The sequence below is a fragment of the Trachurus trachurus genome (genome assembly GCF_905171665.1).
Source record: "Trachurus trachurus genome assembly, chromosome: 21".
Lineage (NCBI taxonomy): Eukaryota > Metazoa > Chordata > Actinopteri > Carangiformes > Carangidae > Trachurus > Trachurus trachurus.
Genome location: NC_139899.1, coordinates 13,805,392 through 13,823,354, shown reverse-complemented (window position 1 = coordinate 13,823,354; position 17,963 = coordinate 13,805,392). Strand labels below are relative to the sequence as shown.

General features: G+C 40.1%; 1 protein-coding gene across 1 annotated transcript; it reads left to right on the top strand.

Annotated features, from left to right (window-relative positions):
- Positions 1–807: 807 nt before the first annotated feature.
- Positions 808–13,686, top strand: tmem198aa (transmembrane protein 198aa; the record flags this gene model as incomplete). Its single annotated transcript, XM_083996285.1, has 6 exons — positions 808–946; positions 5,002–5,240; positions 5,525–5,737; positions 7,129–7,252; positions 11,912–12,216; positions 13,534–13,686. 6 exons carry the CDS (start codon positions 808–810, stop codon positions 13,684–13,686), a joined length of 1,173 nt encoding a protein of 390 aa, XP_083852411.1.
- Between the last annotated feature and the right edge of the window lie 4,277 nt (positions 13,687–17,963).

The following is a 17,963-nucleotide window of genomic DNA, read 5'->3' as shown; positions in this document are numbered from 1 at the left end:
GTTTGTCCTATTCTCATGAATACAACAGCTCAGTGACGCTGTGAGGGAATGTCTTCAAACTTGGCAAAAACATTAACTTGGACTCAAAGATGGACATATTAGATTTTGGTGGTCAAAGGCCAAAGGTCAAGGCCACAGCAAAACACAATTCAGTTGGTACTGTATGTATCTTTACTGTTGTTGGTTAGATTACAGCTGTATTCTAATTGGCTGGTTGGTTGGTAGCCTTATCTTGATTGGTCGGACTGTACAGTAGCTGTATTTTGATTGATTCACAGATTGATTCCTGTCATCCCCTGCTTGTTGTCATTGAGCTGCACTGGACACAACATTTCACATGGATTCAAACTGATAACATATTGGTGGTTAAAGGTCAAGGTCACTGTGACTATTCATTCATTCTTTTTGCCATAACTCAAGAATTCAGATAACAATTAAGACATAATAACACACAAACGTTTAATATTTTACACGATTCTGGATAAACAGATGTGTAATCTGAAACTAGCCTGTAGGACGCCTAGAGCCACAAAGCAGTAATTCTAGTCTCAAAATCATAGAGGATGCCTGCTACTCTATCTGCTTTGTCCTCACTCCTGAGTACTTCAAATGAAAAATCAATAATCACTCTCCCCTCTCTCTTTTTTCTCTCATTCTTTCTCACTCCTTCCCTCTTTCTCCATCACTATCACCATTTGCAGGAAGACACGTCTCTGTGGGTAAGGCCCACTGATCCAGACATCCCACACACCCCTTCATCCCTCACCCCTACCCCTACCCCCTTCCCTTCCCTGCACTTCAGGCACCATGACTTCCACCAGTCAACTCCTGGGTTTGGCGGAGGTCGGGCTCAGGTGCGACCAGGAGATTGAGAGAAAATACGAGATCGTGCCCTCGGTGGTCTGCTCCATGTGCTGCCTCTTTGGAATCATCTACTGCTTCTTTGGTGAGTGATGATGTAGTCAGAGCTGTACTCATAAGGTCTGGGCTGGCTCTAAAATGTATCTAAAAAATTCTCATGCATTAAATAGGATCACTGAAAAATGTGATTTTATAAAAAGCTTGAAATTGCTTTTTACGGGTTTCTCATATAATTTAGTCTGGTGTCAAGGGCACATGTTTGTGTGGCTGTCGTTGCACTTCACTGAAAAGAACTACTGCAACCCTAAATAATACTGGTCTCATAGAGGTCTATATGTCTTTTCATCTGAGTTTTGTGTTATACATCTACAGGAACAAATGTAACAATCATGCTATACTCTCTTAACATTAACATTCACTTGACAGAATGATATCACATGCCCATCATCCACCACAAACTATTTTACGTTCTATATATCATGTAAAATTTAATTCTTTTAAAAGCTATTTCCTGTTTATTTTCAAACATAAACTGCCCCTTTACTGGAAGAACAGAATAGGAGATTCTTGGCATAAATACACTGATGCATTAAGTAATTAAGCTGTAGCATTAATGACTCACTGAAGAGTGACATTTACAGTGTGTTCAGAGAGAATCTGGCTTAAGCTATTTAATAATGAAGCTGCAACGTAACAAAATCTGAAAATGAGATTGAATTCTTTCTGAATGGACAGTTATTTGTATTTAAAGTTATTAAAACATGCAACCAGTTGATCATTTCTGTAATTTCCTTCTCATTCTGCTCTACTGGTGTATCATACTATTGTTTTTAAGACCCAGAATGGTTCTCTTGTTTTTTCAATATTGAGCTTGGATGGGTTAGGGTTAGGGCAGATTGAGCTACTGTGGCATTTCCATAACATACAATATTTACTTTATTTGAGCCTCATTTTGTGCCCACAGCATAAGTGCATCTGACTGTACCATAAGTATTAAGGGTTCACCCTAATGCATTTGGATGTAAAATCATTATAGCAAGAGCAATCAATAAATAATTAGAAAGAGAAAATCTGCTGTAATGGCTACAGGCTGTCTACATTAGGGTTGTTTGTGTTGCTTTAAAAAATGATGGGTTGAAAATTGTCTCTCCTCTTGAATTGTGAGTAGGAAAATTGCATAAAAGTGCCCAAATAATGACACTGCATTCAGAGTGTCTCATGCATCTCTGTCCAAAGATACAATTAATTTGTGTGTACTGCCTTGGGTTGGCTTATGGAAATGTATACTCATTTACTTGCAGCAGTTCTCTGGTTAAAGGCAGAGGCAAGATTTTCTCCATGCTGTCTTTACACTAGTTAATGATGGTTTACTCAGCAGCTGTAGGAATGCAGGCACAGAAGGTCAGATTACATGCTGATTGTTTTTCCCCCATGTAATTTTTGCCTTTATTAGACAGTTAACAGAATAAAAGGAGGCTTTTCAACTTCAACCTGTCAGAGTCCCAATGACCTGATATAGAATTAGCAACAACTTGACCAACAGGATGTGCTATGAATACTATCTGTAAGTTTGTTTCCAAACAAGAACACAGAATGCACATTATAACTGTGCATAGATCATCCCATAGAAGAAGGTAGAAATGTGTTAAACCCAAATCCTAACCCAATACACAAGCAGCTTGATTTCTTGTTCATTGCCATAGTTCTATCTATGACCTTTTGAAATAACCTATAAAATAAATGCTTACACAATTTAGGTCATTCCTGCCAGGAAGAGAGACCCTCCAACTTAATAAGAATGTCAAAGAGGAACATAATATATAGTTTATACAATTCAAATTAATTTATAAAATGCAAAATTGGAAGTAAACAAAAAAAACTCTCAAAAATGTCTTAGTTTTTATTTTATTTTATGTTTTTTGATATTTGAAAAACACCAACAGGTATGCTATATTTTGGGTGAATATTAATATATGTTGATGCCGGGAGTTGGTTTGGTGCATACAGATAGAGCTGAATTCACTGAAGCAGACAGCATTAACATTCACTTCATATGGCCTAGTAAAATATTGGCACCCTTCCCTGCATTATAAACAGTATACAACAAGACTGCTGGGGCTTGTGAACCTGAAATAAAATAGTTGGATGGATTAAGAATATAGAGAACATTGCTTATCCTTAACACTTCCAGGGCAGAAAATGTCAAGTTTGCCCTCAGGGTTGTGTCAGACAAAAGAACATGCTATTTTTCACTTTGAATATAAAGCTGCACTTTAAGCACACTTGACTTACAAGACAACAAATATACACAGCAAGTTACAAACTAAAAAAGACAGAAATGGGAATAAGAGAGAGCGAGGTACACAAATAGGCCTACTACAATTTCAGGTTAATGTTATGGTGTTGTACATAGGAAGTAAGAAGAAAATATTTAATAGAAATGACAGTAATTCTTGACTTTAGCAAGCCAAATGCTATTGTGTTAACATATTTTCGGTGGGAAAACGAACCAATAACTGTAATGAAAGTAGCATAGAAGAAAAGATAAAGATGTGTAGATCTGGCTCTTTAAAAAAAAAAAAAAAAAAACGTTCTACAAATGAGACACAATTCATATTGCTGATGTTTCTCAGAAAACCCTACAGTCATATTTGAATGACATGAGGGAAAAATGCATTTCTGCTGGTTATCAGCAGGGAAATAGTTTCTCCCTGCTGATAGATGCCTCTTGAGAGATGCCTCTGAAGAATGTGATTTAGTTCCAAGGTTTTGGAAATAAAAGGTTAGCTGTCACTTATTGATCCTGAAAGGCAAAGTTGCAGCAGAAATGATGAGTGATGCTATAGCAACAAGATGGATGAGGCGGAGGGAAAGAGAGAAGAAGAAGTAAAGGAAAAAGCTGAACAAAGCCAGAGTGAACAGATGGGACAGAGGATTTGATGGCTGTGGAGAAAAGTAAGGGAGCAATAAGGAACAAAAGAGGGAGTAGGAGGGATAAGCCGAGGAGTGGAGCAGGGCAACAATGCGTGTGTGAAAGGACAGGGGAAGGGAGAGGTGAGGATGGATGGTTGAGGGAAAAGTGGACAAATTGAAAGTGAACCAGCAGCACAGAAACAGTCGATGAGAGATTTGATATTTTAAAAGCTGATTGATTGAGACCACTGTTTGGAAGAAAAATATTGGGAATTTGTGACGGCTCCTGAGCAAACAAATGTTCAGGTGGCTGTAGAGTAAATGCTCTATTTACCCCCATGGCAGACCTGTGAAGAGGACATCACTACACTTTTATTTATTTATTTACTTATCTAAAGCCTTAGTGGCTGAGTGATATCAACGAAGTCACACAAGATTGAGTAGAAGAAAATAGAAAGAAAAACTAGAAGTGTATCAAATGAATGAGGTACGGTGGTTATGAGGGAGGAGCATGGATGGCAGGTCAGATGAGAGGAAGAGGATTGTTCGGCTCAGCTGTGCAATGCCTGATTACACAGAGATAACAATCTGATGTCGGTTCCCCTTGAGACACGGTCCAGTCTGAGAGAGACAGAGAAGGAGAGAAGGAGATGGGATTTAGAGGAAAAAAAGGGAGACGCAGACATTAAATAAACACAGGGGCAAGGGACAAGGAGATTTTAACTGTTGATGTTTTGGAGTCCCTTTTTCAGTTTTCAGCATATTAAAATGGAAATTAATTGGTGAGAGAGCAAAAGATATAAAGCGGAGATAGACAGTAGCCTAGAGATCATACGATAGGGGGAAGATGAAGAAACAAAAACTAATAGGTGCACAGCTGTTCTTTTAAGCAGGCTTGTTGACTAATGAATGTGGATGACCTTTTACCATATGATGATTATCATATTTTAAAGCAGCTTCATAAAGGTTTATAGAGTGAGTTTAGCTACTCCCATCATCCACTAATGAGGAAATGCCTCTTTGTGTTTGCACATCTTGCACCCTCACACCACAGGACGGTGGCTCTTTGTTTCTTAGATACAAAGAAGATATGAAAACTTCATCATCAGGCTGAATAGAGCAAGTAGTACAATGTAGGCTAATCGTGGAGTGGAAATAAAATGCTGTGCCTACTGTTTGCATGTTTGTGGTGGCCTCACAGAGATCTGTTTGCCATCTCTCCTCCAGGCTATCGATGCTTCAAGGCCGTGTTGTTCCTCACAGGCCTCATGTTTGGCTCTGTGGTCATCTTCATGCTGTGCTACAAGGAAAGGGTGATGGACACTCAGCTGAGCGTAGAAGCCTCCGTGGGCATCGGCCTGGGCATCGGGACCCTGTGTGGCCTGGTGACCATGCTGGTCCGCAGTGTGGGACTGTTTATGGTGGGCCTGCTTCTTGGCCTGCTGGTGGGAGTGGCTTCCCTGGTGGTAAGAGACACATTAGGTTTTGCACTTATTTGGATTTATATGCATATTCTGACCATATATAAAATAATGTTTCCAATGTGCTTATTGTGATGACTATTGCACTATTATCAGAGGAAAGCCTTCTTGGCACTTTTCTTCTTTCCTGTTTACTTTAACTGAAATTGATATGATTTCATATACAGTTAAACAACATAAATAGTAATAAGACTCTTATTGTGTCAATTAAATCAAGAAAAGGCGACATCAAAAATACCATCTGTCTTCTTTCTCTCACTTCCTCTTAGGTCATGGAAGAGTTCTACCATCCCAAAACAGTGTGGGTTCCTCTGGGTATCCTCCTGGGTTCTGGGACGTTATTTGCTGTCCTCACTCTTCAGTGGCAGTGCTGCTTCGTCACCTTCTCCACGGCCACCTTCGGCTCCGCCATCATCACCGTCACTGTGGATTACTTTATAGAGCTGTTCGCCTTGGTGCACTATATCTATGAGAGACTCAGGGTAAGCTTTGCCTGTTTCTGAGTAAACTGTTAGTGACAGAGGGAAACGGAGATGTGCTATTAATCGTGTCTGAAGGCAATCATGTGTGTAAGCTCACATGTGTGCACATCTAACAAGTGCTGCATCTCTGGGTTTTGCTGTGAAGCTGTTGGCCTTGGTCGGAGTTTGTTTGTGCATGTGTGTTTTTGTGTGAGAGAGGGGGAGACAGACAGAGAAAACCTCTTGATATTGATCATTTTATAGAGCAGACATCTCACCTTGGTGCATGGTCTACAATCCCTTGCCTGAAGGTTGGGATTAAGAGGAAAGAGAAGGTCAATAGTTTAGGCTGTCCAAGTGCTCTAAGTACTTCAAGCCTAAGTGGTTGAGTGTAAAACAGCTACATAGTTACTGCATAAACTGTAGGTGATATGTATAATATATTTTGTTTATTCTGTCATAGTAATATATTGAAAAATGTTGGGAAAATATCTGACTTCAATCCAAACCTTCTGTGTTTTATTAGCTGATCTAGTGCTGAAAACTCATCAAATTCATAACCAGTAACACGTTTTAACATATTTCTTTATTTCTGCTCTAACAGAGAATAGACATTATGTAGATATCATTATGATTAAACTCACGCTTCCACACTGGGCGGTCTTCTGGAGCAGTTTTCATTTAACATTTAATTTGGTTCGAGTTTTTCCAAATGAAACAGCTTTTGAGTTGCTTTAATCTGCAGAAATGTTATTGCAAGCAAACAATTTGATTTGATCTTATTTATAATTTTTTAGTTTTGGTATTTCATATTCACTATGCTTTGATAACAAGGTGTATCAAGAGAACTCAACAATTTGAAATACTTATTGAGGAATGTGATTTATCATCTTGTACTGTATTTACAGGGACAGTGTACATTAATAAACATTTCTGTAAATGTACCAGAGTTACCCAAAGGCTAATTTTGATCTGTAGTCCCTCGCCATTTGTTATATGGACTCAGAATACATAAAATGATGGACAAAAACTAGAGAAAATTCATTAATTAGTTAAATTAATACAAACATGCCAAGCATAATAATTAATTAGGGAATAACAACATCAGCAGCATTAACAAGTGCTGCTGCAGGCATGCGGCAGCGTTTGAAATAAAGGATTAGGCAACATGCACAACTACGTGTGTCAAGTGAAAGATCAAAGAACAAGGCTAGAATGAGATAACCAAAATAAAAACAAACAGAATCGTATTAGTTATTCAATACAAGGTTAGAAATGTCTACAAGGTGACAGGAGCTGACAAAACTATTATGATTTACTGTGTGTAAATGTGGCTCATTCCTTAAATTTCTAGTTTTCTCTTCAGGAATGATATGATGCAACTAAAATTGCAAACTCTGTAATCTTTGCAGGTGGCGCCAAAGAAGCCAGTGTGCTGGTTTACTTGGGTCATCTTGGGCGTGTGGCCTGTCCTGGCGTTGCTTGGAGTGCTGATCCAATGGAAAGTCACTGCAGAGGGATTTTCTCACACAGAGGGTGAGTGTTGCCACCACGCACACACACATTCAGACTCACTTTACCAAAACTGCTCAAAAGCTAATTTCGGATACGGACATCAACATGGTTGGAGGCCCATACTTTAGATGATTATTTGCAGACTTTCAGGCCTCTGAACCTTAAATTAAGAACCATGTCTGTTTTCGACAATAATCTATTTTCAGTTGTGACATGTTCAACCACACTGTGATGTATTTCTATTTAGATATTTAGATCCATTTTAGAGCTGGGGTTGTGAAATAATGAAACTGAAACAAATGTTTTCTGCTTTCCCCAGCTGATCATGTCATGACCCCTCTGACTGATCTTACAGTCCTTTCAAAGGTGGTTGCAACTTCAGTATAGTGTAACACTCCACAAAATGTTCAGGTGTATTTAACTCTTGTTTTTCAAATAAGAAAATAAGAAATACAATAAAATAAACATGTCTTCAACAAGAAGAACCCAACATTTTATGAAAGTTCCCCTGCTGTGCAGTAAGCAGGAGCACAGTAGCATGTAGCTATTATCTAAAAATATACAGTTGCCACACTTAATGCGCTGGCAATAAGGCGGAGGAGTGATGCACAAAACAAGCAAACTAATTTACCAGGCTGCAAGAGCAGTATGAGTCAGGCAGCATGTTGCAGACAGAGACTGGAACAGGAGCAGGAGCAGGATACAGGCAGGTGAATACAGGTTTGGATCCCGATGCTGACTCGAGTGGTTGGAAAGGACTGGCATCTCACAACAGTGATAGCTTGGCAGGAAATAACAACACAAGTGGCACCAATGGTGGAATGAGGGAGCACAGGTGGTGGAGGTCAGGTGAAGAAGGAAGACAGAAACATTCAGGGACAATTGCTGGGCAACAGGAATGGCAAGATTGCAAGAAATGTAATTATAAATCCAGGGTTCTTGGGAAACTGAGAATGCTTGACACTAAAGGAAGCGACAGAGAGACGCAGAACACGTCCACACAATGTCAGAAAAGCAGCCAAGACTTTGATCTGTACCTTGGTGCTGAATTTTAATCCAAAACATCACAACAGCTAATGAATTTGTGGAAATGTGCAGATACACAACTCATGAATAAAGAGTAAACTTCATTTACCTAAATATAAATTCAGCCTGTCAGCTTACTGCTGAATACATCCACAGTCAGATACCGCTGACTGTGGCTGCACCTGCCTGGAACTTGTGAATCCATAAAGGATATGCTGAAAAATGACTGATTCAGGAAAAGCAGCTCTCACCTCAGCACGTCCACTCGAGCTTGGTGGTAATTTCAGCCCCAGCCACAAGCTGCTGGCAAGAGGAACACAGTGCAGACCTTTTTTAAAGAGGTTTTGATCACAGCCAACATTTTGGCTATTATTTTTGGGCAAAGGGGGTCTGCCGCTATGCACATGCAAAAGAAACTGAGATGTTTAATTAAGGATGCCTTTAACCCAGCACTTTAACAGCATAGTATAATATCTGATTTAAAGTTTGATTTAGAGTTTAATCTTGGACACCATGCGGAGTCCACAGAATGTTGATGAGCCCTGTCTCCATATCGATCCCAGAACAAGGCCGCTAGCCCGCTACAGGCTGGTTGGACATATCCATCCTGCATTTATTAAATGGGCAGTGTCACTGCTTTAGAAATCATAACCGTTATAATGGCAGGGCAGAGTGTGTGTGTGCATGTATGTGTGTGAGTGAGTATGTGTGAGGGAGAGTTTAAACACACCAACATTAGCGTCGCCAACAGAACACGCTATTGACGGAAACAGCGTCTGCTCTGAAAGCAACCACAGCACAGATGGCGAGATCACACACACACACACACACACACACACACACACACACACACACACACTACAGACACAGACACTAATACACTGGGGCACAGTCTCTCACTCACACACCAACTATAGGAAAACTGAAACGCACACATCACACATACACACACACACAAACACACAAGCTCATTGCTGGCCTAAGATGTGCAGATTTATACAGCATCTTAGAAGAAGACACACATGGCCTCAAATAATGGGATTAAACAGCAGGCTGCCATGGCTTCCAGTCAGAGGGTGTGGGCAACGATATAGAAGGAGCATTTTACTGCTATTTTTGAAAAGTGTACAATTCAGTGGGGGTGAAGTGAGTACTAAAGAGACAGACACATGAAGGAAGTGTGGGTGGACTAAACAGCAGAAAGGCGACTAGACTTGCTTAGTTCCCCTTTAAAGTAGCCATTTGTGCCTCTTGATGTTGCTACATATGTAGCCAGTGTTGGCATCAAAACTCTTACTGTGGAAGAATTGGACGTCCCCCTACAGTTGTTGAATGTAATTACCTATGGAAAGTGGTGCATCCATTTGTTGACAAGCTGAGGTCTACGTAACCAGCAAAGACTTAGTCCAGCGACAAGATGGCCAGTTAAGCGTCGGTCTTGCATCTTGTCTTTTCTCTGAGCTCTCGTCAGAAAAGTCTTACTGCTTTCTGTTGCTCCGACACGACTCTCATGAGCATACTGAGAAGTGAGGCGAGAGGTGTGTGTTGCCGTAAAACATGTGATGTTGCGTATTCTCGACCGAGGGAGCTGGGCAGGCAACCAAAGTATACATATTGCAATACTCTGTACTGAATCTTTCTGTCTACTGTAGTTAGCATGCTAACCAGCTAGCCCAGGCTTATCACTTTCATAGAGTGACTCACTGCGCAATCTGCCCTCAAGACATGAGTGAGTGTACTATAACAGTGTATTATAATCTCTCTTGTCTTGTGATAGCCGAAGCTCTTCTCAAACAACAATCACAACTCACAAGAAACCACATTATGAGGCACACAAAACCTACAATTATCAAATACAATAAAGTACAAAAGAATTTCCATTCCTTATCTACAAAGACTAGATTACTGTGTTGATCTTAGTCAAGCCATTACAGTTCCCCTGTCTCTTAATGAAAAAACACAATATAAAATAATAGACGTGAGAGTCTTTTCAGCAGTATGGCAAGTAAACAGCCCCATACAGATGGACAAAAGGAAAGAATAATACTGAGCTAGGATAATAAATGAAAAAAGGAACTAAGGAAAACAAATGAAAGCAAACATGATTATTGCATGATTATTGTGTGCATGGCATGCTAGTGTAGATTCAGCCTGTTTGGCCTGGAAATATAAATAAAGTAGGAAAAAATGAGGGCAGCTGGTCAGTGAAAAAAGGTGAGCTAATTATTGTTTTTATTACTCATGAATCCCTTTAAGTGAAGCTATACAGTACGTCAAATGAGCTCCAATCAGGTTATTGGTGGTGGTTGGTCTAGTGAGGCACATGTTATGTGGACAAACACTGTATTGACCGGGACGGGAGCATGGGGGTACGATGCGGAGGAGTAAAGAGGGAGCAGGTGTGCTGGGGGAAGGGCAGGGTTAAGGATGAAAAACTGGGGCATGATGGTTAAGCAACGCACTCAAGAAGAGCAGAGAGAAAAATCATCTGTGTGTCAAAGAGCATGCAGGTCACATTAATGGATAAGTTACAGCAGCTCACACACAGTTTGCCCTTCTCTCGCACTCTCTCTTCCTCTACTTCTTTTTCTCTCTTTTTTGGCAATGGTAACACACACACACAGATGCTATTTGTACAATTTCTGTACTGGTGAGGAGGACCCACATTGACATTGTGTATTCTCTAGCTCCCAACCCTAACCCCAGCCTTATCCCCAAGATGAATCTAAACTCTGAGACAGAGTGAAATTACCAAAATGTCCTCAAGGACTCACAAAGACAGATGAGTACACACAGACACACACACACACACACAATAGCATGTGGCCAGAGGGGCCTGAGGTGGGGTGAGCAGAGGGAAAGAAAAGGGGGAGGGGGCATCATTAAGCAGTTTCCCTGGCAGATGGTGCTTCGTTAGCTGTCCACCCGCACAATGAAAACAACAATGGACCACATAACCCTTCCACACTCACCCACCCGCACACACACACACTCACCCACAGTAACTGCGATCTTGTCTTCCTGAAGATCAGCAGGGTCCTTGAATTTGTGGCAACATTTTGACCACATGTACTGAACAGGAACCATGTGCCTGAAACTACTCCACATACTGTACTGTATATTTAACCATGCAGTGACTCAATGAAACGCGCATTGCCCAAAAATAATCACTTTGGTAATCAATGGAGAGAGCAAGAGACAGGATGGATTTTGGACATCCTTTGCCATCCGAAAAACACAGACACTCTCACCCACTCACAATATGTCAGGAGACTGAGCGGCTCAGTGTGAGTACATGCAGTGAGGAATATTATCCGTCTGCCAACTGCCTGAATAAAATGTAGGCAACGAGGGAATGGTCATGAGTGTGTCTGTAGCCTGCACTTACAATAACCTCCTGGGATACTTCACCATCAGCAGTTAAAAGCTAATTAAAAAAATGCCCCAAATGAATCTCATCTGATTGGACATGTCTCTTGTTTTTCTTGTCACTCTCAGTGATTTTCAAAGTGTTCTTTCCTCTTGACTTAATCACTTAATTACTTTTGTTTCTAAATTCAAGCTTTCTTCCTCCTCTCCGTCCCTCATGAGTGTCTTTTATTCTGTTTCTCTCCTTTCCACACATTCATCGCACCTCTTTTTCGTCATCTCCAGTGGTTTTGAGTCGACAGCAGCGGAGGGTCCAGCTCATGCGTATCCGCCAGCGGGAAGAGAAGCTAAAGAAGGAGAGGGAGAACAAGAAGAAGAAACGGCGACAGAACCAAAAGCCCAGCCACAACAAGCCGAAGGCCCACACCCATCACCACCAGCAGCAGCAGTATCACCACCCGGCAGCATCCCATCCACATCATCAAGCCCAGAGCTCTCAGCCTCCGAAAGTCCCTCCTCCTCAGACGGAGCCCGGCTACCACCACAAGGCCAACCCTAAAAGGCGCTTTGATGGAGATGTGCTGTCACCGGTGAGCTGCAGTAGCCATCTTAGTCTTTAGATTTTAGCTACGTAGGTTCTAATGTGATCCTATTAACAAATGTTACAATGAATCTTAAAAATAAGCTCTGAAATTGGCAATATGACAGTGAATTTATCTTTTTATATTTAATTCTGTGTAACATTCAGTGGAGATTTGTCATTCAAAGAGGAGTTTGGTGAAATGATTGTTACTGCCAGACAGCAGCTCTCAGTGAACCTGCAGAGGGTTTCATTTTAAACGAACAGATGATAGCGGTATGAATCTTAGATGAGAGTTATTTGAACTCAAAGGAAAAACAAATACACCCTTCCCTTCTGTGCTCCGTCAGAAACTCTGCTTCCCAAATTTACAGACGCTCGCCTCCAAAAAATGTACACGGTGGTTGAATCCAGAGCATCTGAAGTGGCATGGAAATTGGTATTTGTGGGTCTTCGTGGCTAAAGCCTTTTGCACATTGTACCGATAAATAGCATGATACAGAGCAAACAACAAAGAAGCAAACTGTGGCTACAGTTGCAGCTGCAGAGCTTACACGCAGAGAGGATGAGACGGTTTGCCATACCCAGCACTCCAGCTGCAGATATCAATACTCACAGCTCTTCCGCTACTACAGCTAGTACACCAACTGGGAATATGTGTACTGTAGGCAAGTATTTATTTTCAACAAAACCAAAAATACAAAAGTGACACCAGTATCTGACCTCGTTGAAAAGCTGATGTCACCCACCTGTCAAACAAAAGTAGAGCAAACTCCATCTGTCCATCTGGTCAGTGTGCCTTTCAGTTGGGATCAGCCAAAGTGTCTGAATTTCTTTCCCAGTGAAACTGTGCAGTTTCCAGCACCGTAAAGCTTAAGTCATAGCCTTTCTTTTTCAAATTTGTAAATGTTGTGTATTATTTCATCATCATATAGTATTTGGTTGTCACACTATCTATCTATCTATCTATCTATCTATCTATCTATCTATCTATCTATCTATCTATCTATCTATCTATCTATCTATCTATCTATCTATCTATCTCTTGTTCCAGTTGCTCAACCTATCCCCCTTCCCTGGTGATACATAAGTTGGTACTATCCATTATCATGTGCCATATTTTCCATGTTTCATTCCTATGGCCCCCTTTCTGCCCATATCTCCTGTTCTCTGACCATGAAGAGGCAATGACCTAAATTTGATGAAATGTGTAATAGATTATAATCACCTACTCTACCTTTCACAGTCGTTGCACATGAGTGTAGGTTTTCACATCTGTTGGTCACATGGTTTTCTAAATATTCCCATGTCATCTGTTTGTCCACAGAGCTACATCAGGAGTTTCAGGGACAGACAGACAGACAGACGGGCGTACTCCCACAGTCGAATGATGAGCCGAACACGGATGGCCGAACTTGACTACGACTGCGGCTCTCAAGTGCCCCTTACGGCCCCCAGCGGACTCCCAGTTCGAATCTGAGGCAGCAAAAATGCACAAATCTACACAAACACACACACACACACACACACACACACACACATACAGACACACAATTGCACAATCGCATTAAGCTACTTCAAAACTTTTTGTCACAGTTAGGGATAGGAAATCTAACCTTACCGTGCCAACCTAATCACCTGCCTACAACAGGAACTCAATATGTCCCTCAGGTGGTATGACTGAGTCCCACATTGGTTTTCTCCCCTCAGAAAGGTTGTGTTTATCAGTCCAGCTTCGTCCTGTTTTTGCTCTTTTTGAATGTCAAGACAAAAAAGGCCAGGGGAGAGAAAGAACTGATAGTAGCTGAAAGGTAAGGCGGTCAAAGCTCAGACATCATGTGTCATCACACGCTGCATCTGGCTCTTCTGTCACTGTACGTATTTGGATGATTCTGGACCTGTCTTGCAGGGAATTCATTGAACTGCCTCTGCTGAACATTTGATGTAAAGACTTGGCTGCTTCAAGTAATATCCAGCGAGATTGCAGAGGAGGAAAAGGAAAAATCAAAACGGTCATTACTCCTCAAGAGGCTGCACCATTTAAGATAAAAAAAACAAACAAATAAAAATCCATCCACATGGTGTTTGTGTTGTGAAGGTATGGAATGATTTGCTTTAAGGATTTCATAAGGAGCACTCAGAGGAAAATGACAGAAAATCAAACATAAAAACACAGTGAACACTACAAAAGAAAGGCAGCTCATCTCTAGTGTAAGGTCATTGAGCAAGGCGTTTATAAAATCATGCCTGTTGTCTTCATTGACAGCCTTTGAATTCAGACATGGCAGCTGCTTCAAAATGCAGTAGCTGGTTTTGGGGCGTGCATTGCATTAAGCAGTTCACACCGTGGACAATTTTTTAAAATGTAATTTCTCCCATGAACACTCAACATGTCATTTCCAATACTGTTGCCATTTTCCAAAGGGAATGTGCTACAATCTCATTACTATACATGTGCCCTCAATCTCCAACTGTTTAAACCACACACTTGAGCAGGAGACTATGCGCCCCCTCTTCTTCCCACTTTCTGGTGAATTTAAAGCTACTGTATGTAATTCTGTTTGTTGACATGTATCAAAGTGCTCTCATGTTCCCTCTCCATCTCTAATTCCAACAACAATCTACCTTTACAGAATGTGCCAGCTGTTTAAAAATGCTGTTAAGGCACAAAGACATTTAACTATTGTCTGATCACTGGTCGTCCATGAGTTTGACTGTTGACATGAAATCTGTCTGGAGGGGATAATACATGACAGTAAAAATGTTAAATATAGTGTGTGAGCGGACACATGAGCCCTGTGGCAAGTGATGGCTTGTACCAAACACTGGGTGGGGGGGTCCATTGTAATGTATGTAAAACATCCTCTATTGCGTTGACCCTTTTTCACCAGTAGACTGGTCCGGTTGAAATGTGAATCTTTTTGTTTGGATAAAGAGTATAAAAATAAAAATAATGAAAAAGGAGTAGGTTTTGAATGAAGATAATCTCCTGTAAATGTTGGTAAAAAAAAAAAAAAAAAAAAATGAAAGCATTTGCAAATGGCGCCCTCTAATGTTTACTACTGGACCTTTTTTTTCTAGACTTCTGTGTGAATATGATTGTATGTACACATGCATTTGTGTGTGATTTGCTTTTAAATTCATATATGTGCTAACATTGCTGTTGTTGTACTGTCCATCCAGAGAGTTGAGGGAGTTACATGTGTAAGGGAAGTATTTCAGCACAGCTGAACCATTTTTGTTTTATTTGATCCTCTCTGAAATTCAGATACAGTTGCTCCTCTGTGATTAACAATGTCACCATTCCAACTGAGATTAAATGTTACAGTAAGAATACACAAATAGAGTACCCCAAAATAAACAAATGTCTTTAAAATCTTGGGGATTTGCCATTTCAATAATATTTTTTATGTAATTTTTTTTTTTTTAACTATTTTATTTCCAAGGTTTAGATCAACAAATCAATCTACTAACTACTTACATACTGAAGGCTTTGCAGTTCTTGGAGTGATGGACTTGGGACTGGAGAACTAGTAATTTACACTTGAACCCATTACTGCATGAGAATCCTTGTGTAACTGTTTCCAGCGTGTCAGTGTTTTAGTGTGTCACTGTTATTGTGTAAAACAAACAAACAAAAAACAACAAATAAGCAAACTCAGATTCTGTGTTTAGTTTTTTGGTCCCAGCGTGCTCAAAACACTTTAACCTTGAGTGAAGTAAAAGGACGACAGACAGAAGTGTGAACAATATGCAAATGTGTGAGTCATCATCTGATTTTTGTCAGTGAACACAGTGCATTTTACAGTAATCAAGGAAAACACTTTGGAAAGGTCAAACTCTTCAGTCCCAGTGAATAGGTCCAACTTCTCTTCTCTTCTCTTCTCTTCTCTTCTCTTCTCTTCTCTTCTCTTCTCTTCTCTTCTCTTCTCTTCTCTTCTCTTCTCTTCTCTTCTCTTCTCTTCTCTTCTCTTCTCTTCTCTTCTCTCTGTTTACGCTGTCCAGTTAAAAGGGCTTTGAGAGGGCATTTGAATAATTTTCCTCCTCTTAACATGTACTATGCTAAGTCACCTTCTGTTCTGCTGTATCAGTATTACTTCAATAATGCAATTGCAGTAGTGGATGTTTAAATGTTGTTTTAGGTTCTGCTTACATTTCAGTCCTGTTTTGGTCTTCTTTTGTGGTTTCATTGTAGTGCAACCGTAACATCATCACTGTCCATACTTCAGAACAAAAGGTTGAGAAAACAAATAATTCCTTTTTTTCCCTTCTTTTTTTAATGTCTATTATTTTCTGTGATTGCTTATCAACACTGAATATATTTTGAGGGAACACTTTTAGTGTAGATATGGAACTGTAAATACTTTTTCAATGTACAAATGATTGCTTCAGTTTTCATGTTTGCGCCACGATCGCTTATGTTAGGCTTTGTAATTTATCCAACTGATTATTTTGTAATGGAGTTGACTTGTTTTATATTGTGTTACTACTGTACGTCCAGTTGGTTTCATTTGGCCGGGTGGTGGATGCACTTGTGTCATTGTAATCCTGGTGTTTCAACATATGATGTTGGAAATCAACAAAAACAAACTGAGCCATGACTCTGACTATCAGCATCAATAATTGCGACACAGCAACTTACTTTCCTACCACCCTGTTTGAATTTGTACAAATAACCTGGTCATTATTATTATCATGATTATCATTATTGAGCATGAATTTATATGGACCTAAAATATGATAAACATTGTGATTCTACAATCTAATGGTCTTATTGTCTCAAATGTTCCTGCACAGCTACTTGTGCACTCATCAGCACAAATACAATACTGTATCTAAAAGCATGCACATCCTCACTAAACCCACTTTGCAAATCAATCTCAGATCAGTGCAGTGGTCAGTAATACCTAAATCAGATACTTCAGCACTATCAGCATCACGTCTTGTTTATTCAAATAGTTAGTCCGGACAATAGATCTGAAACTATGGTTAAGCTAATTCACTAACAGTTTGTCCATTTACAGTCACACTAATATTCAATTATTATGATGTGGGTCATGTAAAAAAAACATACTCCAGATGGACACATGACCTGTGTCCAAATTTTGCATTTTCCCCACTTAGATACTGTATGTTGGATATTGGTGCAATGAGCATTTTTCTTGTCTTGCCTGTTTTTAGTCAGCTCTGGATATTTGTAACAGTTCAGCAATTCTGCAATAAAAGTGTGGGCTTGAGGTGCATGCTGAAAAGAAAATCCCACATTTCTGTAAGGGAGGTGAAACAAACATTATACTGTTGGACAATATCACAAATGTCACCTTTCCATTACTGCAATGTGGTGTAAACAGGAATACTAGTGGACGATTGATCTTTATGTAAGCAGATTAGTAGGTATTCAGTCTGTGAGTGTCACCAGCACATTTGTCCACATAGCAGTGACGAGGCAATTCACTTCATTCATCATTCCACTTTATTCATATATTTCATATACAGTATTGTGTGTGTGTGAGAAAATGCTGTAAACTAAGAAAGCTTTAGAAAATGGAAGTAAGTTTCTTTTCATCAATTAACAAAATGCAGTTTTTGAAGGAATTTGGCTGGCAGGTTGTTCCGAACATCAACAACCACAGATCTTCTGTGGATGCGGCCTCCTCAAATCCTTCTGTCTCTTTATGTAATCCCACACAGACTTGATGATGTTGAGGTCAGGCTCTGTGGGGGTCATACCATCACTTCCAGGACTTCTTATTCTTT